Source organism: Colletes latitarsis, chromosome 3, assembly GCF_051014445.1.
Source record: "Colletes latitarsis isolate SP2378_abdomen chromosome 3, iyColLati1, whole genome shotgun sequence".
NCBI classification, from domain to species: domain Eukaryota; kingdom Metazoa; phylum Arthropoda; class Insecta; order Hymenoptera; family Colletidae; genus Colletes; species Colletes latitarsis.
Window position 1 is genome coordinate 31,536,373 of NC_135136.1, and position 27,580 is coordinate 31,563,952.

Below are 27,580 nucleotides of genomic sequence, written 5' to 3' on the forward strand. Positions count from 1 at the left end.
GCAAGTACTTATTATGTTAATATTGAAGAAAAAAACAAAATACGATAAAATATATTTATTATAATTTAAAAGATTTCATTACAAAAATTGAAAAATTTCACGAGTCTTTTATATGAAGTAACTAGCTAATGGAGCATGTACATAATCTTTATCATAGTTCAATGTTATTACACCGCGTTCGTCGTCAACAAGATTTAACAATATAAGATACTTAGAAACAAAAAAATAATTAAAGAAAATAGGAAACTGTGTATTAAAGAAATTACAATACATGATTCTTTGCCTATTTCCTGCAAAAGAAAATTTGGTAAATTTATTTTACATTAATTTCAGTCCTTAGTTAAATAACAACCTTGTACGCAATTATTCAATTTCTATTACATAAATTCATTAACAATGACAGGATAATTAGAAGTAAACATTTTTCTGCATTTTTTAATTAGAATTAAATTCGAGCCATTTGTGAAATTTAAATGTGCACAAGCATATCTGACTCATGTGACTTGTGTACAACTCTGATGAAATAAAATAACCTGTAACTTGTTCTGCATATTTTTGAATTATTATATAACAAAAACTATTAATGAGAATATATAATAGTATTAAGTATAATTTGCAGTATTATATCATATATGTATAAGACAATTCATTGCTTTGTTTCTCAATATGAGAAAACTACTGTTTGTTTTTATGAAACTTTAAATGTATTATCTCACTCTGGCTTTAGACGGCATTTATCTTTCATACAATGATCTTAACAATTTCTATAATGATCTTTGCATATGCTATTAATATTTTAAATTTTAATAGATATTAAATACTGGAGTATTTCTAGCTACATAAAAGTTAGTCATTCTAATTATGAAGTAAATAAAATAAATGAGACAGCTGTTAATTGGATACTCATGGATTGAAGCATTAAAACGATTTATAATATTTACAATGAGACGATCAGTTTTCTTTTTCAACAAAATAATCTCTTTGTACGTATGTAAAGCACACTTTTTAATACATAGTTACCATTCTTCTATAGAACGCAGAGTCAATGTTCCCAACAAACAACCGTCTCACTGTTGAATCCACATATCACAGAGTAGTTAATAGTCTGCTTTTAGATGTTTAGTTAGATTGGTTGAATAACCTAGCCATGAAATTTTACAAGATGTTTGCTGTATCAAGCACTAAAAAAATGTTGAAACTCTCACACAGAAATTTGAAAAATATGTGGTTTAATTGGTGCTAAATCGGATTTTACTTTTTACAATTGTTTACTATTAATGCGGAGTATAAAAAACTATGTACATAGGTATAGTTTTGGAAGTCGCACAGGCCAAACAATTTCTGTCCGCATATCAATCAAATAGAATGAATAAATTATCTAGTCATCTTTTACTATAAACATAGGTGGACGGGATCAAGATTAAACTTTATATTTTTCACACAGCATGCAGAATTTTCATTAAAATTTGTTATTAAATCAATAATAATATTTGATTTAAATGCAGCATTTATAGATAAAAGTAGCAAAATATAATAAACTTGTAGGTAATGTATTCAATTTAGCATCTCTGCTATAGAATGTTCAAATACACATCTTTCTACACACAGATTAAAAAAAAAAGTATTCTCTATACATACTCCTCTTAATACAGTACCTTCCATAAAGGACTCCTGTCATTCTAAATCTTTTCCATTTCTTTTATAACACGATTTCTTTATATATCTTTTACATAAAGAATAGTTAAAACATTATTTTACTCTTATATTATAGATACGATCATTTCCCATTATATTTTCATATCACATTAATAGATAAGACAAAATTTACCCGTCCACCATTTGATACGTTAAGTGACTGCAGCAAAAATTGTAATCAACATATGCAGTTACACTTTAAGTTATGCATGAAGCTAGTGTACCATTTGAAAAATGATCATTCATTCTCATTTCATTTGTACAATCGTTAAAGTGGCACAGTAACTTACAATGAACATATACTTTACATTTTAGATATCTTATTACATTTAAAGTGAGTTCTCATAATGTACGTCATGTTTTCTTTAAATGTCCAACAATCCATTCGAGACCTGGATAAAGCCTAAAATATTGTGGACAATTAAATTTTGTTGCCATACAAACTAGTGGGATTACAAAAACAAGTTATAATCTTACCCCTCTCCTGTAAGTGCACAACAACTTTGTATGTGCCACTGATGTTTTTTAATCGATGTCAAATCCAGCTGTCTAGAAATTTCAGCAGCTGTCATGCTGTCTCTTAAATCTTGCTTATTAGCATAAACTAAAACATTTGCTTTACTTAATTCTTCATGATTTAGCATAGAGTATAATTCTTCTCTGATTACACCAAGTCTTTCCCTATCTGTACTATCTATGACCATAATTATAAATTCGGTGTTAGTGTAGTAAGTGGACCATGCAGCTCTTAGACTTTGCTGTCCACCTAAATCCCACATTATGAAATGGATATTTTTCCAAATTATTTCTTCAACATTAGATCCAATAGTTGGTGATGTGTGAACAACTTCATTTGTTAGAAACTGGTACAATATAGTTGTCTTACCAGCATTATCCAAGCCTACCATAACTATTTTATGTTCTGAAAAATAAAACAGCACATTCATAATTATTTAATTATCTACAAAAAGTATTAATACTATTGTATGATTTGTAATAAAATTCAAATTGTATATTTCATAAACAATGTTTTTGTACTGTAACAAGACTGCATAAAATATTATATAAGAAGTAACTGAAAAAACATATGTTAGCATATGTTTAAAATAGGATAACATAGGGTTTAACCAAATATGTTATATTACATATGAAATCAGTTATATTAAACATAAAACATAATTTCATTTTTTTAAATAATTTATTACAGCATGCATTAGAAGTACAAATGTTTGTTTAAAATTTTCTATTGCAAATATTATATAAATTTCTTAGTGATCTTAGTGATTGGAATAGACTTTCACTTTATTTTCAAGGTGTAAACTTTATAGAAAACAATCATAAAAACAACAGAATGTAATCTACATTAGACTTACAACCAATATTATTACATATCATAAATTACATTTAACAAAAATGATCCATAGAATTTATAAAATTTATGAATCATTTTTTTATGTATTTCATGAAGAGTGAAAACAACAAATATACAGTTACTATTCATAAATATTTAACATGTTTGAAAAAAATGTGTATCGTTTTCACGAATTATTAAACACGAATAAATTTCAGTAACATTTTTTATATGACAACACAAAACAATTGAATAATTGTGACACAATACTGTTAGTACATTTACTAAATTTACCTTCATTGCCAAAAAGACTCCACAATTTTGCGAATAATAGTCCCATATTGCTAGAAGCACTAAATAATTCGGACGATAATATTTATTTAGTTGTATCACTGCACAGTCTTATTCTCGATAAAAATGATGTATTTGACTTCAGAATTAGGGCATCTCATTGTCGTAGGGTTATGTTCACCTTTCCATGAAGTTTTTTTCCAACATGTTTTTGAGAAATTAGCGTCATTATTGGCGCATTAATGTGTAAAAAATATACTTAAGAATCGCTGCGAACTGGTGAAAAGTCACTAAGTAATACTAATATGAAAGAAATATACGAGGACCTTCCCTAATCTAATCAAGCAAATCGCGACATGTTGCGTTTCCAATTAAAACATCCATACGTCCGATCGGTCCAATCATCTTTCGGCAATACCTGAAAATGACGTCAGTCTTGTATCTACTATACAATGATTGGAGGTAAAGAATTTCTGATCAAGCGCGCGTAAAATAATGTCACCCTTTAAAATTGTTAGTGCACAGTCGTGCAAGATTAAGATTATCTGGTTGATTTTGCTGAATCATTGTACATCCTCATTTTTTCTACAATGAAAAAGGAAGTAACTATTTAGATGCATACTTCTCAAGCTTAGTATTACGTTTATCTGGCAATAAATATTCATAAATTGCAAGTATTTCATGTGACATTACATTACAATAAATTACAATATTAAAAATTACGAGTACTTATTGTAATATCGTCGTTCATTTAACTGTCTTCATACTTCCTTTACTAAGAAAAGAACCTATGTTGCATAAGATAAAATGTTATCTGGACTTTAAAATATATAATTTCTTTATAAATGATTATAAAATTCAATGAAATTAATTACGTTTAATTAGATGCCCCTAAATTATGGTGTAAACTTTATGTAAAATTTTCTCATTTTTATTTATAATGTAAAACAGAACTGTCGACCTATCAATAAAGTTTTTAGGAAAATTGTGTAACAAAGTACGTAAAAATTCGAATTTGTGTTAAATCATTGTATAATACTATATGGCGTTTAAGGTATATTTTTGTAGTAGCGAAGTTATGAAATTTCTATATGTGTGTGAGTAATGGTGTTCACATAGTGTTGACTCCCATGCTGACCTTGGGTGCGTTGCGATTGGTCAGCGAGACGTCGGCTGATGCCGAAGGTACTTGAGAATGAATGTTCACTCTCGATCTTCCCGGTAAAAACGTTTGACCACTTGTTGCTCTTTCATATTACGTTAAAGAGAACGAATTTCTCGCATTCCATTTTATCGGCATTTACTATTCATTAAAATGAGCAAACCGTAAGTAATTTTCCTATTATATTTAGTAAAGTTTGAATTAAATTTATACTTAAAATTATACTTTTAAAAAATTCATTTTTCACTCTTCTTTTTTGTGAAAGTAAATCAAATATGTATGCATTTACATTAATTTATAAAGCAATATTACATCATATCAGAATTGGTTTGTGAAGATTTCATCATGTAATATCTTGTACTTTACAATATTGCATTTTTCATGTAATTATATGTGATTATATAATATATAATTTTTGACTCCCATGCAATTTTATTTATATCTATTTTACTTTATAGAGTTGCAGATATTGCCCTCATCGGCTTAGCCGTCATGGGGCAAAATTTAATCCTAAATATGAATGATCATGGATTTGTTGTTTGTGCATATAATCGTACAACAGATAAAGTCAAAGCTTTCCTACAAAATGAAGCTAAAGGCACAAAAGTCATTGGTGCATATTCCTTAAAAGAAATGGTAGATAAATTAAAATCTCCAAGGAGAGTAATGCTTCTAGTTAAAGGTAAGTTATGTTTATGTATCATGTCTCATAGGGCATTTGAAGTTTGACCTTGTAATATAGTCTTTATCCTGTATTATTGGAAATTTATATTTGATAAAATTTAGATTATATAAGATACATAAAAGTTCTTAATATTACAAGGTTTTATTTTGTTTTTACATAATGGAAATAATAGTATATACTTATATATCATATTAAAAGCTGGTGCTGCCGTGGATGCATTTATTGAACAGTTGGTTCCTTTACTATCCCCTGGGGATATTATTATTGATGGCGGTAATTCTGAATACCAAGATACTGAAAGACGAACTAAAGATTTAGAACAGAAAGGAATTTTATTTGTTGGTAGTGGTGTTAGTGGTGGTGAAGACGGTGCTAGGTATGGACCGTCTTTGATGCCAGGTGGAAATCCAAAAGCTTGGCCACATATTAAACACATCTTTCAGGTGCTTAAAATATGATCATTTGTTTAATAAATTTATGAGACAAATATATTAAATCTTAAACTGATGTAATATTCATTTTTTAGTCGATATCTGCAAAATCTAATGGAGAACCGTGTTGCGATTGGGTTGGAGAAACAGGTGCAGGACACTTTGTAAAAATGGTACACAATGGAATTGAATATGGCGATATGCAACTTATTTGTGAAGCATACCATATTTTGAGGAATGGTTTGAACCTTAAACCAGAAGAGATGAGTAAAGTCTTTGATGAATGGAACAAAGGAGAACTAGATTCATTCTTAATTGAGATCACTCGAGACATTCTTAAATACAAGGATGCGAAAGGTTATTTGCTTGAGCGAATTAGAGATACAGCTGGTCAAAAAGGAACTGGCAAATGGACAGCTATTGCTGCATTAGAGTATGGAGTTCCTGTAACGCTAATTGGTGAATCAGTTTTTGCCAGATGTCTTTCTGCACTGCAAAGCGAGAGAATAGATGCAAGTAGCATATTAAAGGGCCCAGATGCTGTATATCAAGGTGATAAAACACAGTTCTTGGTGCATTTAAAGAATGCTCTTTATGCATCCAAAATTATTTCTTATGCACAAGGATTTATGTTACTGCGGGAAGCTGCAAAAGTTCATAATTGGAATTTGAATTATGGTGGTATAGCTCTTATGTGGAGGGGAGGATGTATTATAAGAAGGTACATCTCTATTTTATTAAATCCTATAACTATTCAAATAATGATTTGTTCGTTAATATTTCAAAATAACCTGTAATTTTAATTTTTAGTGCATTTTTGGGAAATATAAAATCAGCATTCGACAAAAATCCAAAACTTTCCAATCTATTGCTCGACGATTTCTTCGCTAACGCGATGAAGGAATGTCAAGCCAGTGCTAGAGTAGTAGTGTCCACTGCCGTGACACTTGGTATACCAACCCCTGCTTTGTCAACTGCTCTTGCTTTCTATGATGGCTATAGAACTGCTCGACTACCAGCAAATTTACTTCAGGCTCAACGGGATTATTTTGGAGCTCACACTTATGAATTACTTAATCAAGAAGGAAAATTTGTACACACAAATTGGACAGGACATGGTGGTAATGTCTCTGCTTCCACGTACGATGCATAACAATCAAAACATTTTTTGTAACATTTTATAAGAGATTGTATGTATGGTGCGATATTAAGGTTACTATTATGGTTAAAAGATAGTTTAATACATGTTATAAATCATAATGTATGAATTATGAATAATTGATAAAAAAAATATTTATGTTGAAAATACACACAATTTTGTTTAAAAATATATGTATATTAAGTGTATTACTGTATATATGGTTATCTTACTTTAATGTATGGAAAGGGAAAATAACATTGTTAAATCATTGATTTATATTTATTTCTTTTATATTTTTTCTTTGCTCATTATTGGTATTAATATAAATGAAAGTCAATGTAGTATAGATGATAAATGTAGATGTAATGATGAAACTATTTTTACAAGAAGGTAAAAAGTGAAATATTTTATTGCCTATATGTCGAGAAAGTTACTGTGAGAAAATGACTAGAGCATGACTTGTTAAATTGCAGAGTAATGGGTACGTGAAATTAATGCGGAAATAATCTAAACTAACCTATCCTTTGTTATGATTACTTATATCACATTTTTAATAAAATTGTGATATATACATATACATTCATTCGTTTAAATACTTCCTTTCATGTAATAATAAAACTTAGAAAACATAATTTTTATTAATACAATTTAATGAAGAAACAATGCACGAACAATAGTATCTGTATCGACTAAAATAGAAATCTAAGTAAAAATAATTTCGCGCCATGAGTCACCAAACTTAAATAAAACTTTAGAAAATTAAGAAATGTACGTATCTAACTTTATTAGATATTGCTTCTTTTTAAATACAAAAGTATGATTAATTGGTATAATTATACTACAAAATTATTAGAGCTATTAATATTGTAAGGTAACATAGAAATTGATTTATTCTAAAACTAGTTATAATTGTGTAGAACTTAAAAAAAAAGTTTCTTGCTTGTACTTGCATGAAACAAATTTTCAAGGATATTAAGAACATACGTAAAGTTAAATTTGTTTTCTTACAAAATAAGTATGAAGAAAATAACATTTGAAAATTGATAGCATGGAACTCTTTTTAAGCCGTCCCTGAAACGTTTTGGTTTTACTGACCGTAGACGGGCGACTTAGTCTCTGCAGCGTTCATTTGCAAAATGGCTGACCACAAGGAAAGGGATTCATATTATTCGCAAACGGATTTACGATCGAAAAATGATGATCCACCGAATTCACGTTTGTTCGTTATATGCCACAAAAGTTTAGAAGAAGATGATCTCAGGAAAGCTTTCGAAACATTTGGAAAGATCGAAGATATTTGGGTGGTTAAAGACCGGAATACAGGCGAAAATAAAGGTAATTTCTCGTATCTAGAGACAAAATCAATAATCTTTTTACTGTTTTTTAATTTAGCTTATACATGCTTTTGCATTTTTAGTTTATCAATATATTTCTTTTGTGGCTTTACACTATTCACACGTTTCTTATGCATTATTCGAAATTTTTATAAAGTCATACGTATTGTTTATATAGGAGTTACATACATTAAGTTTTCGAAAACATCAGAGGCAGCTTTTGCTCTTGAAGAAATGAATGGAAAAATGTTGGGTTCAGTTGGGAGACCTATCAAAGTAATGATTGCTTCGAAGTAAGGATGTCAAGTATTAATTTAATTCTCCTTTGCTGTTAACATGCTTATGTATGTATTCTTTCTAGTCGAGATCAGGGTTCTGTGAGAGAAACTAACGAAGAAGAGAGGTGGGTTCGTCTATTTTGCGTATTACCAAAGTCTATGACAGATAATGAACTTCAACAAGAATTTTCCAAATTTGGACCTATTGAATATGCGACTGTGGTCAAAGATAGAAATACAAACGAATCAAAAGGTTTTGGTTATGTGAAATTTAAAAAAGTATCAAGTGCTGCGAGTGCATTTGAAGAATGCGATAGAAAATACAGAGCTGTATTTGCAGAACCAAAAAAACCAAAACCTGAACACATCGATGTAAAATATAATAATGAGCTATCTTCTCATTACGATGGTATTGGTGGAGGTTATAGTTCATCTAATTTTGGAAAGAGTAGTATTAGTTTAGAAATTGCTACGAATTATCCTAATTCTGAAGGATATACGCACTTGCAAGTAATTGCTCATCCAGCATTAAATCAAGATCAATTATGGAAATTGTTCGATATTGTACCTGGCTTAGATTATTGTCATTTAAAGAATGACGTCAGATATAGAATGCCAAGGGGTCAGGCAGTTGTAGTGTACTCAAATCCTAGCGCAGCAGCGTATGCAAGAGAAAAATTTCATGGTTTTGAATATCCTCCTGGTCACAGAATGATAGTTAAACCAGATTTATCTAGTGTGCCTCCAAAAAGTGTTGTAAAACCTGGAAGTTCTACTGGTGGAATAGCTAATGCTAGGACAGATTTAGCACATTTGGCAGAAACAATTGCTCAAGCTACATCTTTAATTCAAGCTGCAGGACTAACTGCACCAAGTGAGAGATTACCTTGTCTATGTAATATGGTAATATTTAGTTTTATTGCATAATTATGTTTCTTTGTAATTAGGTCTAGAACATTCAATGTGTGATAAGTTACCACCTGCACAACCAATGGCTAGTATAGATGCAGAAGTTGCTAAAAGATGCTTCATTGTATGTGGGCCTCCGGTACCACCTATATATGCCATGAAGGATGCTTTCTGCAGGTTTGGAAACCTTATAGACGTTTACATGCTGCCAGGGAAAAATTGTGGTTATGCAAAGTATGCTAGCGTAGAAAGCGCGAATGAAGCAATCGAGGTATGTGTTGTAATATTTTACTCCAACGTTCAAACTATATTTTAAGATACACTTTTAATAATGAAGTTTACTAAGTGGAAACTACATTTAAGAAATCAGTTTGATCGTGAAATGATACATTTTCACGATAGGTTCTGCATGGACAAGAAATTTGTGGTTCTCGACTGAAAGTGCTAGAAGCTGAAGAACGCAATGTCGGCGAAGATCGTAGAAAACGACTACGAATGGATGAAGATGAAAATTAAATATTTTTGTATACCTCGTAAGTACATCGCTGAGCACATGGCAAAGAGAAAGAAAGTGAGGAGAGAAAAGGAGAGGCATTTAAATATTAACATCCTGACGTTGTAACTGACGATTACCATACTCGGAAAACAGGAGAAAATGTAATTTTTCTATTTGTCTTCACAGACTGACTGGTATACACAAGCTGGACGCACGCAATAAAAGAGACGAATTTTAAGACTCACTTGACCACGTCGGGCCCGCATCCAAGGAAACTACTCCAACTACCTACTTTTAACTATCGCTTACGTTCGCGATTTCAACGTTACTGAAACTTTAACGATACTTTACTTTATCCTTACATATCGTTACACATACACCTGACTTCCTGATTTTATTATTTTAAGAGGCCTGTGCGAAAAGTAATCTTAAAGATTCAATTTAAGAATATATAGAACACACAAAACTAGATCAATTTGAAACTTCTTCCTTTAGCATAAAGAAGTTATATGACGCAATATACTTGAGGCGTTCACTGTTGTTATATTAATATACTACAGGTATTAGACCAGAGGTAAGAGGATTTCTATATATCTATACTTTTATATAAAAATCATATTCAGATGAAAATTTTTCCCGCTAAATTCTTGAAAAAGATATATCCTCTATAGATTACGAGAAGTGAGAAAATTTAAAGGAGAAAATAGAAGATGTTTCTCAAAATTTTATGTTCTTGTTTGCGAACAAAAAATAGTAATTATTTTTAATTACAATATTATTTTTTAACTGTTCGCGCAGGCTTTGAAACACAACCTGTACTTTAGAGTTAATAAAACCAACTTTTGTTTATAATTTATATTTAATAGTTCTGTACTATTCTTTTATTAGCTATATTGAATTTGGAAGAAAACGTAAAGTAATTTATTTCTTGCATATATTTCAAGAATCTCCATAACAATAAATCTCGTAGAATTTATTCCAAAACAAGATATATTCTCAAAGCATTATTTACTTTTTGACACTTTGCAGATATAGTTTTACATTTAATAAAGGTTATTTTATGAAAAATATATAATGCAGAACACATTTTTCAAAGAAAATATTTATGTGCATTGAAATTATACAAATCAGATTTAAAATTAAAGTTCTGCAGTTTATTTGCTACATTTTATCAAAGGACACAGTAATTGTTTTAATGATACACGCAAGTTTAACAATATTTTATTATGTCCTTAGACATAAAAGTAGTCCATAAGAAACTGAGTTATAAGTAACAAAAGAAAAAGTAAACTATCAAATTCTTCATTCAAATGTGAATACATCTTGTTTTGAAAATACTTCGCTTTATGTATGTTTACATGTATAGATATATTTGCATAAAATATATCACTATGTTATTTTCTACAATTAGGTTGAATGTGATTAAGAGAAATACGTTTTCTTAGGCAATTAATATTACGTCCATAATCACAACTTCGTCAAACACCAATGATTGACGCACAACATGAACGTTTTATGATGGACACTTTTGTACGTGTGTTAGACTGTATTACTTAATGACCATACGCAATGATGTTTTAGGAGACTGTAACTGACTTGTTTGATGATTTTAAATACACATTAAGTATTCAAAACCTCACACTGACTTTCACTTATTTTTTTTTTTTTTTTACACTGAACAGAGTGTCCTGTTATACACGTATGTTACTTACTAATCTGACATGTATTTTTTTTTTCGCTTGCAGGATACCTGAAGCATTCAAAGATGTGTACCTGATGACTGTGATATAGCAGAGTAAGATATTTCTGATATTATGTATATCAGACGTATAAGAAACAAGATAATAAATTACAATTTTATATTGTTTCTCCTTTTTATTGCTAGACTAAAAATGTTACATTAATTAGGAAACAGTTGTACTTGTACTTGATTCATTTTTATAATGTGCTTTTAAAGTACACGATATTTATAATTTATTAATTTTTAATTATTTCTTTTATATATTCATAAAATCTGTACAATAAATCTTTACATAAAAGCGACATTATATTAAAATTCTTCCCGGTTCCTATGCGTAGGTTCGTGGACGCTAAATAATTTCGGCCGTTCACCGAACTATTTATTTACCAGTAGATGTCACAATTGTACGTAAAGTAAAATTTTCGCGCTCAGTAGATTTTTTTGCACCGGAATACCAACGCGAATTTATTGGGAGGAGACTATTTTAATCTCGTTCAGCGTCCGAGAGGCTTAAGTGGGGCACGTTTTGCATCGATATAGGTTAACAGAGAAATAGAGGGGATAGCGCTCACGTGTTACCAAACGTGCTGTGTAATGCGGAACAGTCGCTACACGCGAAAGATATGTGATGTTCGGTGCGGTTTCAGTCTTCATAGATATCGGCGACTGGAACGTAGCATAGAGTGTTTATATTTATTTATGAACCATCGACTAACTTAGTAATAGCACCTGTTTCTTCGCTAATCTAACCGTATTGTTCTATTATAATTAATCGGATGGCACGTCATTTTAAATTATAAATTGTTGACGGTGTATACGATATATTTAAAATTTCAGTCTCTTTTTTATGACATTGCGGTCATTTTGCCGCCGCGATTTTTCTAACCGGTTTTAACCATTTTATTATTAAGAACTGTAAACATGTCGCGAGAACAGCGAGTTCGTTTAATTTAGCAGTAGTGCTTGTGACCTAACGGATATCGCCACAAAGGAACGCTACCCCGGAAAGAAAACGATGGAAGAGGTATCCACTGAAAATGCTAAGGTGTCAGATTCCGGATATTCTAATACCTGCAGCAATTGTCAGTCACAACGGAGGTACGTGCCGAATTTATTTCGTTTATTGTGTTTAAATACTAACAAAAAAATTACTAAATAATAAAAAAATAATATAAAAATTACAAATTTTTCTCAACATTTCATCAAAATGATCCACAGATTACGCGCGTTAACGCGTTGTCACACTGGTTTTCCCTCTTGAGGGATATTCTCGACATCTTTTCAAATTATAACAAATATTCAACAATTCAATGGAGTACTTGTTATTTTATAGTATTCTCAATGACAATGATATTATTCACAGATTTACAAGTATCAAGGTTCATTTATTGTTAGGGGGTTTGAAGATACGTTGTAAGTTTGAAGCGCCACCTGCTATAGTGAAACTTATTTTAATTGAAAATTTGTTTTCATTTTTCGTTTAAAATGTGTAGAACGGCTGGAATTATTCATATTTTATTTTTTAAAAATTTGTATATACAGGGTGTTCGGCCAGTCCCTGGGAAAAATTTTAATGGGAGATTCCGGAGGCTAAAATAAGACGAAAATCAAGATACCAATTTGTTGGTGGAGGTTTCGTTAAGAAGTTATTAACGTTTAAAGTTCCGTACGTACAGAATTTTTTTCTCGAAAATGCGCAGGATTTCGGGGGTATGTCTATTGACCAAAAATAATTGTAATTGACCCCTGAAACTGAAAATAATTTTTTTAGGACGATTTCAAAGTTTTTAATTTTGTCGAAAAATTTCAGTACCTACTCGAATTTTTTTCTCTCAACTGGGTAGGATTTCGGGGGTATGTCTATTGAACAAAAATTATTGTAATTGACCCCTGCAACTGAAAATAATTTTTTTAGAACGATAAAAATTTTTTTTTTTCGTCGAAAAATTTAGGCACCTACCCCCCCGTTGATTTTTCTTAAAACTTAGTTTTTCATTTTTAGTAATTTTGTTTGACGTCCTATAAAAAAGTTCTCTAACACTTTTTTGTAGGTACCCATGAGCACTACTTCAGAAAAAAGTTTCATTGAAATATATTCACAATTGTAGGAGTTATGGCTGTTTGAAAATTGGACCATTTTTATGGGGTTTTTCTCATTTTGCGGGGACAAGGCCCAACTTTTCGAATATTTTTATAATTTATACATATTCTCCATCAAAATACGCGTAGTTTGCTTTTTTAAACATTAAAATCGTCCAATCCGTTCAGGAGTTATGACGTTTTAAAGATTCGCATGGAATTTCAAGGAAGCATTTCTGGCCTCACATTAGATTTTCGGTGAGGAATTTTTTTCTTGAAAATGCGTAGGATTTCGGGTGTATATGTAATGACCAAAAATGATTGTAATTCACCCCTGCAATCAAAAATAATTTTTTCAGAACGATTTGAAAAATTTTTTTTTTCGCCGAAAGACAGCACTTACCTGTTTTTTTCTCGAAATTTTTTTCACGAAAGTGGATAGGATTTCGGGAGTATGTGTATTCACCAAACATGATTGTAATTGAGCCTCGCAACCAAAAATAATTTTTTCAGAATGATTTGAAATTTTTTAATTTAATTTTTTAATAACTTTTTAATGAAGTCTCAGTCAAGAAATTAGAATCTCCCATTAAAATTGTTCCCAGGGATAGCCGAACACCCCGTATCTTATAAATATCAATAAATACATTAGAAAAATTCTGTCAAAAAAGTTAGTATAGTTTTTTTTGTCAGAAAATTATTAAAAAGACTTCAAAATATCTGTTTTACAGTAGAATATACTCCCTTGATTGGAAATTTAGCAAAATAATTTTGTAAAAGTTTGTCGAGGAAATTTTACAACAGTTGCAAATGATAAAAGATAAAATAAAATTTATGCAATATTTAAAAATGTTTTTACTTTATTTTATATAGGTTTGTGTTTCGTAATTTGAACTTTTTATACATTCTCTGTTAAAGCAAAATTAACAAGGAGAGTGCAAGTCATGCTCTTCATGCAAAATGTACCATTACTCAAAAATTTTTTATTTATTATTACTGAATATGAGGATAAGAAGTGAAAAGAGAATATCTTGTACGAAACAACAAACAAAATTGTTAAGATGACCGTATAACATTCTATTTAAAAGTTTCATTAATTTGTTCTTATCCAATTACGTGGAATGCGAACGTTTAATGAGCGTTTACGTTAGATCACACACACTGATTGCTTTTGCACAATAGGTGGAGCTGAAAAGTATATCGCGAATGCTAATTATGGTGCTATTTTTGATAACGTATGAGACAAATACGGATAGACCTTGCGATACATAATCTTCGTCGCGATCTCGAGATGCAGTTTGCCTTGGTTTTCAATTGATTGATTCCAATTTTAACTTCTGTTTTATTTTTGTAACAACTTGGAACATTTGCATATATTTCTCGTTGTAACTTCTTTTCTACTTAACATCCATTACAAATCGATGTTCGAAGTTAATTGGGCAGCACGAATTAAACATAAAAACATTCTTTGATTCATAAAAACAACTAACCAACGTTTTGACCAAATTCTCATCTTTTTCGCGACCACAAATTAAATTTAATTATTTTCACTAGAGATTTGGTCTGTTTCGATAATAAGAAATGTTAATAAAAAATTGTATAAAAATCATAGAGAAAGAAATGTATGGATCGTACTTTTTTGGTCTGAAATTGTAGTTGTTCTTATATACCAAAGAATGATTATTTAATTCATAATAATATGCCTGAGAACAAATAAAGAAGATACGTCTTTACATATTAATTGGGCAACTTTCAATTAAACGTTTATGAAATTCGTATATGGTGGCGATGGATTGTGAATGTTAGAAGTTTTGCGACTTTTCATCGTGACCCAAAATCTGACGAAAGGTTTTAGAAAGTTTCATATACTCTGTTTAGTTTAAGAAACTTTTAATCATCTTTAACTTATCGCGAATGCTTGTCATAGACGACAGAGAACGGCTTCTTTTTAACAACCTTTTATACAGAAACGTGGTTTTTATTAGAAACAAAAAAACTTATCCAAAAAGGGCGCAAAAGTAAACTTTTTATATAAAAATACTTAAGATATAATATAAGACTTAAATATTTTTTTCTATTAATACATTAATTATCAGAATTCAACAACCGTAAAAATATATATCGTTTCTCTATCTTTTTAAATAAAAGGTATCCCAATTCGTAAATCGTAGTTCAAGAAGATTGCATAAATAAGTTATTTGGAGTTTCTTGATTTTGGGTCTAACGTGTCGTATTTGGAATATATCAGATAATAATTCGAATTCTGGACAATTGAATTCTTTCTCTCTAGGATCATTATTATGAGAGATATGATACGTAAGCCATTAGTAAAATATTTCTGATTGGATACAGAAAGGGCGAACATCTACAGTATTTCAACCATCTGCAGAAGACATCCATTGTCTCTCTTATCCGTGATTATGACATGCGTATTCCTGCACGTTTGTTTCTAATAATATTTGCTAACATAAAGGGACAGTTTCATTCTAATTTGTATAATTTTGATAGTTTTATACACCATCTCAGGATTCCTATAACTCTTTCCTTGAAGAGGATCACCTATATTGACCAAAATGGCGGAATTAGTACGTAGTCTCGGCAAAATTATTCCGACGACCGAACTTTCTGCTTTATTTCTTCGTCGAGTTACTTGGAGTTTCAAATATTGCAAATAAAGAAATAAACCAGAAATTTCTTCTGTCGTCGGAATAATTTTACTGGGATTACGTAATAATTCCGCCATTTTGGTCAATATAGGTAATCCTCTTCAAGGAAGGAGTTATAAGAAGCTATTTGAATTATTTTTGAAGAATTAGCAGAATCCTGAGATGGTGTATAAAACTATCAAAATTGTGCGAATTAGAATGAAATTGTCCCTTCATGTAAATGTATAGAAACGAGGGGTGTAAATTGAAATTTTGAAAATTCTAAGAAGAGATATATTGGTTTTATTTAGTTTCTCAAGCTATCTAGAGTATCTACAGACAATCCTGTTTCATTTAATATTTTAAAAATAGTCACCATTCAAAAATCAGTTGAATTTTTGTTACATTTAGACTAAAGGGGTGTCGTAAGTGAAGCAATCTAAAAACTTTTCCGACGACCGAACTTCTGCTTTATTTCTTTATTTGCAATATTTGAAACTCCAAATAACTCGACAAAGTAACTGTACAGAAACGAGGGGTGTAAATTAAAATTTTGAAAATTCTAGGAAGAGATTTATTGATTTTATTTACTTTCTTAAGCTATCCAGAGTATCTACAAACAATCCTGTTTCATTTAATATTTAAAAAATAGTCGCCATTCGAAAATCAGTTGAATTTTTGTTACATTTGGACTAAAGGGGTGTCGTGAACGAAGCGATCTAAAAACTTTGCAAGACGCTAGGATATCCAGCAAACCTCTGGCACACAGTAGGCAGGATGCTTGGCATTGACACGCTTTGTTAATGGTAATGGTCAGGTGAGAGGCAGACGGAAAGCTCGTCGATCGAGAAAGATGGAAACTCGGACACTACGGTTAAGGCTAACTAGTTTCTCAGCGAAGCATACCGGTTGCATTTCCACGTTCGCGTTTGATACACCCATACTCTAACAGATTACAAAACTCAGTGAAAACAGGTCGGCTGAATACATGACGTGTTCGAGATTGCCGGTTACCGCATTATCGAAAGTTCCTGATTTCACCCTTAGACACGATCATGCAATTTTTACTTTCGAAAATTTTTTTTTTTTTAGGAAAATATACATCTCGAGTAGGGCTGGACGTACGATCTGGATCTTAAAGACTCGGAGTCTGAATAGTTCGATCAATAATAAGGAAAAAGAATGACTTAAATCTTATCGCGATACTACGTTTCAGAGACTAACATAATATAAACCTAAATTAAATAAAAATAAATTTGTGTATGATTGTAAGTCTGAGTTTAGAATAGAATTTGCGTTGTTAAATAAGATTTACACAATTACACTTTTACTTAAAGAAAAAGACGTAGTGTTTTGGGAAAAAATTTGGATCAGTCTCAACCCTAATTTTAAATCCACCTAATCACTATTTAACAAAATTTGTTCTTGATGTATTTATGTACGTTGAGATGTATAATATGTCAAATAAAAAATACAGGTACATAAATTTTCATGTGCTTCGTAAATAAGTAACTGAAAATATACACGTAAATTGAATTTATTCCATAAAAATATAAATTAATAATTCGTATGTTCGTATTGGTATACAAATATGTTGAATATATAAACTACCACGTGGGTCATTAAACCTAACTCAGATTCTCAATTATTTAATTTTAGTTGATTTGAAATAATTTGAAGACATGTAACCATGCCAGTGAATTAAGGCGATTAAAATGAAGGTTTACAACAAGTGATATATTAATTTCGTAAAGGCAATGATTTATTAATAAAATTAGAGAACGTTGTCTTTTTAATAACGATTTGGGGAAGGTCGCCCAAGGCTCTCCAAGACAGGTTTATGGTACGTTAATCGCTATCGAGACGAGGAAGAGCTCCAAGGACTCCAAGTCCTGTGTGGAGTTTGGAGATTCTTTAAACGACCATAACGTAATTTGTCAAAGAAATGTCTCTAAATTCTGATCCTCAAAAATGATGTTAAGGTTCGTTAAGAATCCCTAATTTTTTTTTGCAACGTTATCTCAAAATATAGATACTTACAGTTAATTGTGAATTAAAAATAAAAATAGTTCAGCATATTGTCTTTTCAAAAATGTTGAGCATACAGGTGGAGAAAGTAATTTTCTGGTTGTTTTATTAATTTTTTACTGATTTTATTTCCCATAAAGAAACCATTTAAATGCTTATATTTTCAAAAGATAGATTGAATTTATTTATTGCTCCTTTGGGCATCACTGATGATGTGTTATTGGATGAGTATTTATTAAATCATACAGAGTAACTTTATTTAACAGTATGTCTGTCGACACTTTTGCATTTGGATACAAATAACTGTGGAAATAATTGTTAAAAAAAAGGAATAATCATTACAGGAAAAGTTAAAAAGTCATTCGAGAAAATCTGATTAAACTTATTGCTAGAATATAATTCCAAGTTAAAATTTGAAAAGGTGCCCCTTGACACCTTTGATAGAAATAGTGTTAAAATTAGTTTTTTTAATGTTTATCGACTTTTAATTTTCAACTGTACTTTAGAATAATATATAGTTTGCAAATCTAATAATGATAATAATAAATTTTAATAAAAGTAATAATAAATGTCTGAGGACATAGTAAGATGAAATCAATATTGGCTCCATTTTCAAATACGCAACATTCACCAACTGTTATTTGGTTCATTATAAGATAAGGAGTTCCTCTTGTCACGTTGTAAAATTATATATCGTACACGTGTTTTGGTCGATCGTAACATGTCGCTCAACACGTGTCCGAATATATAATTTTACAACGTGACAAGAGGAACCCCTTGTCTTATGATGAACTAAATAACGATTATTTATATTTTCAGAGCGGTGGAGCCAACGTTTATTTAATCTTTATTATATTTCTCGACAAATTTTATTATTGTACATGTATATATAACATTTAAGGAGGGAAACACTTCACGAATAAACAACAAATTAAAATGAAAATTGAATACTGTTTTAGTTATGAATTAAATATATTTAAATAATTGAAATTAAGTTTACTTTGTATTTTTTGTAAGCTTTAATTGATAAGAAATAAATTTTGTATTTTTCTTTATATAAAATACAATACGCTTTACGATAAAATACAGAAAGTGTTAAGTCATCTTTATTAAAAAAGAAATATATTAATTTTAATAAATATCTTTAAAAAAATATACATTTTCTTAAGTATCTTTAAACGATACAAATTTTAAGGTAGTAGGAGGTTTAAAATTGCAGTGATAACACATAACGGTTGAAAAGACGGAAAAGTATATTTGCGGAATACAATACAATTAGACGATACTTATTCCGTTTCTGAACAATACGCAGTCGTTATTCGATTCCTTTATTATGCGATTATTACGAATCTGTTTCAGACGTTCGTCGCATATTTGCATACAATTTTCATCGTCACCAACCCAGATATAACATGTCTGCACGTTTCTGAAACATGTAACTGTTTCCCTATTTGCAACGTGCATCCATATGAAACGTGCTCATACGGAGCTCTGCATCATTATACTTAAACATAGAAGCATACCTTTCTACATTTTGCATCAATAATTCTTGGCTTCGTTGTACGTCTATTTGATCATGCAGAATTCGTTATACTTTGTATAACCAATGAATTATAAACCGACATATCTATATAATAATAATAAGTCTTTAGTGCACACACAGATGTAAGCTGTTATTAAATCTAACCCAAAAAACTGTAGTTATATCTAAAACTAAAATTGAGTACTATATAAATACGTACTAATATAAAATGAAAATGAAAAGGAAATTGTTTGAATATTTTATAATTTTGAAAAAAAATCAACGTTGCTTTTAATCGAGTTGCGATCAATGGGTCCAAATGGTCTCGATTTCTACCGGGCGAGTGTTAATTATTAAGGAAGGATTTGTTTCAAATCTGTCGTTCGATGGATCCAAAGTGTACGATGTATTTCGATGATTTGGACGCTTCATTAACATTCCGAGTGCTATAGATAATAGGATTCTCCAGTAATTACAGCGGGCATCGTGGGCGATCTGGTTGGGTTTCACTCGGACAAAAGACACATGTTGATAATTATAGGCATGCAGATTCTGAATTCTCACGTGTTGCTTTTCAAACAAATTCGCGTACAGTACAAATGCTCGGTAAAGACTAAAACACGATGAACAAAAAATCCAGACATAGCCTCACATGTTCGGCGAACGTATTTTATCACTTTCTCACATTTTAACTGCGTAACACGACGAGGCTCGAGCTTTTCAAACTCGATGTTCGATCGATAGAAAATCCTTCTGGAAAATGAAATATATTTATTTGATAGTAATTAAAATTTGCATAACAATTAATTGACGATACACCAACCATTTTGTTCATTTACAGTTTCCCATTAGCGATTATTTTCAATAAATGTGAACAAATATTAAGTCGAATAAAGAGACTGGATTTCTGGAATATACAGTGGGAACCCTAATTCGAGCTTATTACTTCTGGAATTTGATCTGAAACGTAATAAAAATCTGTAGTCGACATACAATATTGAAATATTGAGACTTAACGATGAGGATTGTATTGGCATAATTTGAGAACTATTACGAAACAGTTACTACATACTCTAAGAAGATTGTAGAAATAAATTATGATGAATTGATATCCTTTATAAATCGTCGTTTTAGAGACTTATAATACCTCTTTGTAAGTAATTAGGGGTTCAATTAAATAGCTATGACGTTCAATAAGAAGAGTAATTTTTTATTCATTTTCTTTTGTAATCTTCACGTGCCTCGCTATCGCAATTATTGAATTGTTTCAAATTTTGCAATATAATAGAGCTTCTATCATCCGTGCTAATCGAGGATTTTAAAATCACGGATAATCGATTATAATCCATTTCATTTTCAATCGTTCTATCCATACACTTCTGTCTTAGCTTTCTTAAAATTTTACCAATATTTGAGGCTAGAAATTTACAAATTAAATGAAGGTAGTGAAGTAGACTATTAGACTAAAAATTTAACACAGTTGATCAAGATACAGATTACAATTTCTTACTAATTTATTTTCTTTCATTATTTATTTTTACGGGAATACCGACAATGTAAGTTTTATTGTAGTTGTACTTCATTGCAGTTACAACATTGTGCTACAGTTTCCAAGTATTATATGTGTATTCGTTTGATTGAATTGTTTCTTTTTTAAATGCAAGGGTTCCAATATTATCACAACTGTGGTTGTATTTTATTATAACCATGACAATTTTACAATTTCTAAGTATTGCATATTATTTTGCATTTTTTTTTTAACAGTAGAACTACCAAAAAGCAGTCGAAATGGCCCATATGTAATTTCTAATGAAACTTGTAAAAAATTTGTTGGATTGAATTTTTGAATATTTATCGTGGTTTTCCATAAGAGAGTGAGAACAAACACTTATTTCCATTGCATTATATACTTCATCGCGTATTTCTTTACGTAATTTCTTTTGGTACAAATAAATGTACTATAATTGTCGGCAGTTCTACTCTTAAAGCAACTGTTCGTCTATTACCACGAAGACGACGATCAAACTACAAATAATTTTCCCGTGATTAGAAAAACAATTTAGTATACCATAATGGTAAAATGGCAAAATGCCATTTTTTATATTATTTGGAAAACGAGTAGAATGTGTTATTGGATGAGTATTTATCAGATCATGCACGGTTCGATCGATTTTCACGGATAGAAAATCCTTCTAGAAAATAAAATATATTTATTTGATAGTAATTAGAATTTGCTTAACAATTGTTCGTCTATTACCACGAAGACGACAATCAAACTACAAATAATTTTCTCGTGATTGGAAAAACAATTTAGTATACCGTAATGGTAAAACGGCAAAATGCCATTTTTTATATCATTTGAAAACGGAGTAGAATTTTCCAGAATGATAGTTTTCGTTTATTTAATATTTCGTTAATACGCTTGGTTTCCTTGGCACCATTCGACGCGGAGCCCTGAACGGAATCGATAGCCGGATCACGGTCCCGTTCGACGGTTCTAGTCACGGGGCCACGAGCGTGAAGCAGACCTTATGCAATAATTTTTCCTACAAAACGAGGTGCAACAAATGTAGGAGCCCCGTGCCTGTTCCCTGGCAAATAATGAGGCCAGTGAAAGGCCAGAAAGAACCCCGACGTAAGGGCCGATCGCGGTAGTCACGTTTGCCGAACATGTGATCGGACCTTTTTCCCCCCTCTTCTCCTCTGTCTCTGCACCATGACTGGTTTCGCAGATTTTGTGTCAGCAAATCGCATGACTTTCTCGACGACGGTTTAATCGGCCAATGGGCCGAGGCCGTTTGAGAAATGCGCTTTTGCAATTACGTGCAGCGTTATGCAGTCGCTAGGAAAGTGAACATAACAGAAGGGTCTGGTAAGACGCATGACACAGTTTAGGCGAACACGTCTCTCGCGGAAGAGGTAGATTCGTTTCGTTGCATTCGGTCTTATATTGGTCGGTGGAGATAAAATTTTATTTACTACGCGTTTGTCGTTGCCCTCTTGTTGGTTTTGGAATTTTTTTCTCTTTTGGAATTCACCTGTGTCGAATTTTTAGGAATGCAAGTCTCGTGGCAATGTCTTATCTGACTCTGGTTTCCTTGTTCTTTCTTGAAGACTTTGGAATTTAAAATGTATTTCTAAACGATCCGATTGAAATTTCAGATATTTTTCTTTAAAATATTTAAACTTTTAAACTAATAATTTTTTAACATAAATAGTTCAATACTTTCTTATAGAATGTAACGAGCTGTGTCCTGCTGCAATTAAATAGTATGTGATTCTATTTGAAAACATGCGTGTCACCTACATGCTTATCTACGGGAGTAAAATCAGATTATGTTGCATTCGAAACTATATGCAGGGTGTTCAGTCACTCCTGGGAAAAATTTTAATGGGAGATTCTAGAGTTAAAAAGTTATTAAAAAATTAAATTAAAAAATTTCAAATCATTCTGAAAAAATTATTTTTGGTTGCGGAGGTCAATTACAATCATTTTTGGTGAATACACATACCCTCGAAATCCTACCCAGTTTCGAGAAAAAAATTCGTTATCAAAAATATCATATCTGATCATGAATGAATGATTCCTCTGAAATTTCATGTGTTTCAAATCGTTCTAAAAAAATTATTTTTAGTTGCAGGGGTCGATTGCAATCATTTTTTGTCATTACATATACCCTCGAAATCCTGCGCACTTTCGAGAAAAAAATTCCTAAACTTAAATATAATTTATGGCCAGAAATGAACCCCGGAAATTTCATGCAAATCTTTAAAACATCATAACTCCTGAACGGATTGGCCGATTTTAATGTTTCAAAATCCAAACAACGCGTATTTTGGTCAAGAATATGTAGAAATTACAAAAATATTCGAAAACTTGTTCCTTAACCCCGTAAAGTAAGAAAAACCCCATAAAAGTGATTCAATTTTCAAACAACCATAACTCCTACAATAGTGAATATATTTCAATGAAACTTTTTTCTGAAGTAGAGCTCATGGGTATCTACAAAAGAGTATTAGACAACTTTTCTGTAGGGTGTCAAACAAAAGTATTAAAAATGAAAAATGAATTTTTAAGAAAAATCGACAGGGGGTTGGTGCCTAAATTTTTCGGGGGAAAAAAATTTTTTCAAATCGTTCTAAAAAAAATATTTTTGGTTGCAGGGGTCAATTATAATCATTTTTGGTCAATAGACATACTACCGAAATCCTACCCATTTTCGAGAAAAAAATTCAGTACGAGCGGAACTTTAAACGTTAATAACTTTTTAACGAAGCCTCCATCAACAAATTATTATTCTTGATTTTCGTCCGCTTTTGGCCTCTAGAATCTCCCATTATAATTTTTCCCAGGGGTAGTCGAACACTCTATATAGTTTATGACTAATTCACACTTATATGTAGATTAAAATTGAGCACTTTCTACAGGATGTTCCAGTACATCATGGTGCAACCGACAGGGGGGTAATTCTACGTCAAAAAATGAGCCAGAAATTTGAAATAAATTTTTTTCATACGAGACTTTGTTTTCGAGAAAATCAAGTTTGAAAATTCATAGGGACGTGTGCAATAGAGCACGAATTAGATATCAATATAAGTAGAAATAGTGAATAACGAACAGACGCGTATCCCACAGATTACTATATTTTAATAGTGTATTCTACACTTAATATTAAACACAATTTATTTATTTGTAAGTTGAAAACCATACATTGAATACTAGCACAACTTACGTCTTTCTAATTAAAAACAATATTAATTTATAATAAACGCAGTTTCAATTAGTGACTTATCATCGATGTTTGTTTTGAAGATATCATTCTCTATTTGAAGATATTAATGGTTAAATATTTGAACAACAATTTGAAAAGTCCATAGCGATTCTGCTGTAAACAATGAATTATTACATTGTCTTTTTAGAAAATTCATTTGTTAACCTACAAGATGTTCTCGTTTTAAAATTATTCTCTAGAACCAATATTGGATCACGTATTTTCAGTTATTTGGTTAAATTTGTTTTTAAACTTTGATAAATGAAAACTGTTTAAGTAACAAATGATTGAAACATTAACTCTTTCTCCTATGTAGGACTCAGTTGTCATCTCAAATAGTTGTGTTTAATATCGTTTGATTTGTTTTATATTTAAATTTTTCGTTAATTTTTTTAAGAAAATTTAATTGTTTTTACTATTTTCTATTCAGTTTATCATTTCTCCAATGTGCTGTGGTGTTTTTTGAAGAATTAATTACTTGAAGAAATACATGATGGCCAATTTAGTTTTCTCCTTACCAATTCTTAAATATACTTAATTTTCCACATATGATTGAACACCTGTAAAATGATCCAAATTCAGAAACTTTGTGTATAGAAATATTCATATGCATGATGTATGTATTACATAAAAGCCAAGCCAGTGTAGGAAGGCAATTAACGTGACTGATTGGATAAGCATATATAGTAGTTTCGTCAAATTATGGTCGGACATTATGGACGCTTTTCTACTAGAAAGCCCGAGAGAATGCTCTTGGATCATTAATGGGGCTGAAACATATTCTCAAATTCTCAACACATTTACGATTGCAATTGACATTTTAGTCCCAAAACATTAGTGACACTAATAGTATTTATAGTTATAACAACATTAATAAAGTTTGATGCCTGTTTAATTACATTCAAACTCCACTTATACTCTACACATTATGTATTATATCTTCCCTTATTGTAATAATGTAACGCTAATTCACAATAATATATTTAATATAAATGAAGCAATAACTTGCAATAATATGCTTTACCATTATTTAAACCTGCTCCTCAGGCTTTTTCCCCTTCTTTTTCCTTGCATATTTAACCTTTCTAAGTCGTTTCTTCTCTAAATGTTGCTAATCGGACGGAGATCAATTTCAACTGTTTAGTATAAAGACTACTCGACCTAATATTGTCTTAACTATATTATATTAAAAATACTAACTAAATAATTATGAGATGTTCACATCACAATGTTACGAGTCGTAAGATTGGCTCGAACGAAATATAATGTCCAGGTCGACATAAGACCACAGAGTCAACAGTGAATTAATGTTCCATATTTATCGTATGTTTCAGCAGTGACAGCTCAATCTCGAGAAACAGCAACCATTCTGCAAGTAGCGGTTATTGCGGTCGGCGTCCTTCGACATTTGGATCCAGGTAACACATCTTTCAAATTACCTTCGAATTACCTATCGTCGATCATTCGAAAAAAGGGGCACACTTGTCACGAAAAAAGCAATCGCGATGTTGGTTGATTATTGCGTGCAAAACCTTCCTCGACTTTCTCTTGGCAGAGTAAAAGTTTGCGTTGATCATCGTCAACGAGCAAATCCAATAGCACAAATAATTGACGATTTAATTACGACTTCGACTGTAGAAAATAAGAGTAAGGAATCCAGTGGAAAGTTACTTTGTCTCTGCTGTCGACTAGCTTTACGTAAGGGGCAACTAGGAAAAAGTTTCCGACCACGTTTTTGTCGCGCAACATTCAGAAAAGATAGATAAGACTATTTAATATCATAAGTAGACTGTGGGAAAATTTAATTCGAATAATAGCTAATCGATAAAACCAACGTATAATAATTTATTCGACCGAACAGTTGAATTTGTGTCCGTTCGTTGGAAACGGATAAACGTTTATCTGTTGAATTTTGCCCATCTCGAGGAGATAATAAAAAAAAGGCAATATAACAACTGTAATAATAGTGGATCGACATTGCACGTTAACGTGAACTGGTCAAGCGAAACGTATTCTCCAATAGAAGAAAAAGAACGTTATAATTTGCATAACGAGTCAACAACGATAACAGAACTATAATAGAGGGCTTACCACCTGAGATTACTTCTGCATATAATTACGATCAATTTTTAGAAATGGTTACGTAAGACTTACACCATTCAGATTACGATCGGTGAATGCTTTTCTTCACGGTCGGTCATCGAAGGAATTTTTATCTTTCTCTTTGTGTTTAAGGGATTACGTCACTATACCAGTGAGAAAACAAACGGTATATTTACGAGTTTTGTACGATAATCTTACATTATGAACGTTTAATTCTGCATAACGTATAAAATATAAAATATGGTGAGATCAGTATGTGGGGGAAATGTAATTTTGCAATGACATAATTGCAGAAACGAAAATAAATATTTGATTAATATAAGTTTTTGTGGTTTAATTTACCATAGTATGAACTATAGAAAAAGGCGTTAAGATATCTCGAGATCTACCCAATCGATTACTTTGAAATTTTATAGATATCTTTACTATATACATTTATTCGAGAATGACGTAGCCATTTTTTAAAAATCTTAATTATTTTGGAAAACATACTAACCCAGACCACCCTGTATCAAGGATATCAATTTCTTGACTGACGCTTCGTTAAAAAGTTAATAAAAAATTAAATTAAAAAAATTCAAATCATGCACGGAAAAATTATTTTCGGTTGCTGCGGTCAATTACAATCATTTTTGGTGAATAGACATACCCCCGAAATCCTACGCACTTTCGAGAAAAAAATTCTTTACTGAAAATATAATGTCTGACTATGAATGAATGATTCCCCTCAAATTTCATGTGTTTCAAATCGTTCTGAAAAAATTATTTTCGATTGCGGGAGTCAATTACAATCATTTTTGGTGAATAGACATACCCCTGAAATCCATCGCACTTTCGAGAAAAAAATTCAGGAAGGTGGAGCTTTTCGACGAAAAAAAATTTTTTCAAATCGTTCTAAAAAAATTATTTTTGACTGC

The 27,580-nt window shown here is 31.0% G+C and overlaps 4 protein-coding genes across 14 annotated transcripts in view; 3 read left to right on the forward strand and 1 right to left on the reverse strand.

Moving 5' to 3' along the window:
- Window positions 1-40: 40 nt before the first annotated feature.
- On the reverse strand, window positions 41-3,995 carry Arl5 (ADP-ribosylation factor-like 5). The gene is made up of 3 exons (XM_076762308.1): window positions 3,341-3,995; window positions 2,173-2,617; window positions 41-2,098 (listed from the first exon to the last, which is right to left on the reverse strand). Exons 1-3 carry the CDS (start codon window positions 3,384-3,386, stop codon window positions 2,050-2,052), a joined length of 540 nt encoding a protein of 179 aa, XP_076618423.1. The 5' UTR covers window positions 3,387-3,995; the 3' UTR covers window positions 41-2,049.
- A 327-nt stretch (window positions 3,996-4,322) lies between these two features.
- On the forward strand, window positions 4,323-7,032 carry Pgd (phosphogluconate dehydrogenase). Its single transcript, XM_076762302.1, has 5 exons — window positions 4,323-4,663; window positions 4,958-5,181; window positions 5,383-5,627; window positions 5,711-6,336; window positions 6,426-7,032. The coding sequence occupies exons 1-5, from the start codon at window positions 4,653-4,655 to the stop codon at window positions 6,766-6,768; spliced, it is 1,449 nt and encodes a 482-aa protein (XP_076618417.1). The 5' UTR covers window positions 4,323-4,652; the 3' UTR covers window positions 6,769-7,032.
- Window positions 7,033-7,847: 815 nt separating this feature from the next.
- LOC143340399 (RNA-binding protein 45) lies at window positions 7,848-11,816 on the forward strand. 3 transcript variants are annotated; one of them, XR_013079427.1, is made up of 6 exons: window positions 7,848-8,091; window positions 8,269-8,383; window positions 8,452-9,242; window positions 9,316-9,548; window positions 9,680-9,934; window positions 11,519-11,816. XR_013079427.1 is itself a non-coding variant. In XM_076762301.1 (6 exons), the coding sequence occupies exons 1-5, from the start codon at window positions 7,893-7,895 to the stop codon at window positions 9,791-9,793; spliced, it is 1,452 nt and encodes a 483-aa protein (XP_076618416.1). In that variant the 5' UTR covers window positions 7,848-7,892; the 3' UTR covers window positions 9,794-9,810; window positions 11,519-11,816. The 3 variants fall into 3 exon arrangements, 2 of the variants coding, with proteins under 2 accessions (XP_076618416.1, XP_076618415.1); XM_076762301.1 differs by having other exon boundaries at window positions 9,680-9,810; XM_076762300.1 differs by lacking the exon at window positions 11,519-11,816 and adding an exon at window positions 9,960-11,407 and having other exon boundaries at window positions 9,680-9,810.
- Window positions 11,817-12,150: 334 nt separating this feature from the next.
- The window catches only part of Per (period circadian regulator), a 95,641-nt gene continuing 80,211 nt past the window's right edge, over window positions 12,151-27,580 (forward strand). For all 9 annotated transcript variants that reach the window (XR_013079432.1, XM_076762314.1, XM_076762317.1 and 6 more), the window contains exons 1-2: window positions 12,151-12,612; window positions 25,895-25,978. Coding sequence is in view for 8 of the 9 variants with exons in the window: in XM_076762314.1 (XP_076618429.1) it covers window positions 12,530-12,612; window positions 25,895-25,978 (167 nt within the window). In the remaining variant the exon portion in view is untranslated. The remainder of the gene's footprint in view (window positions 12,613-25,894; window positions 25,979-27,580) is intronic.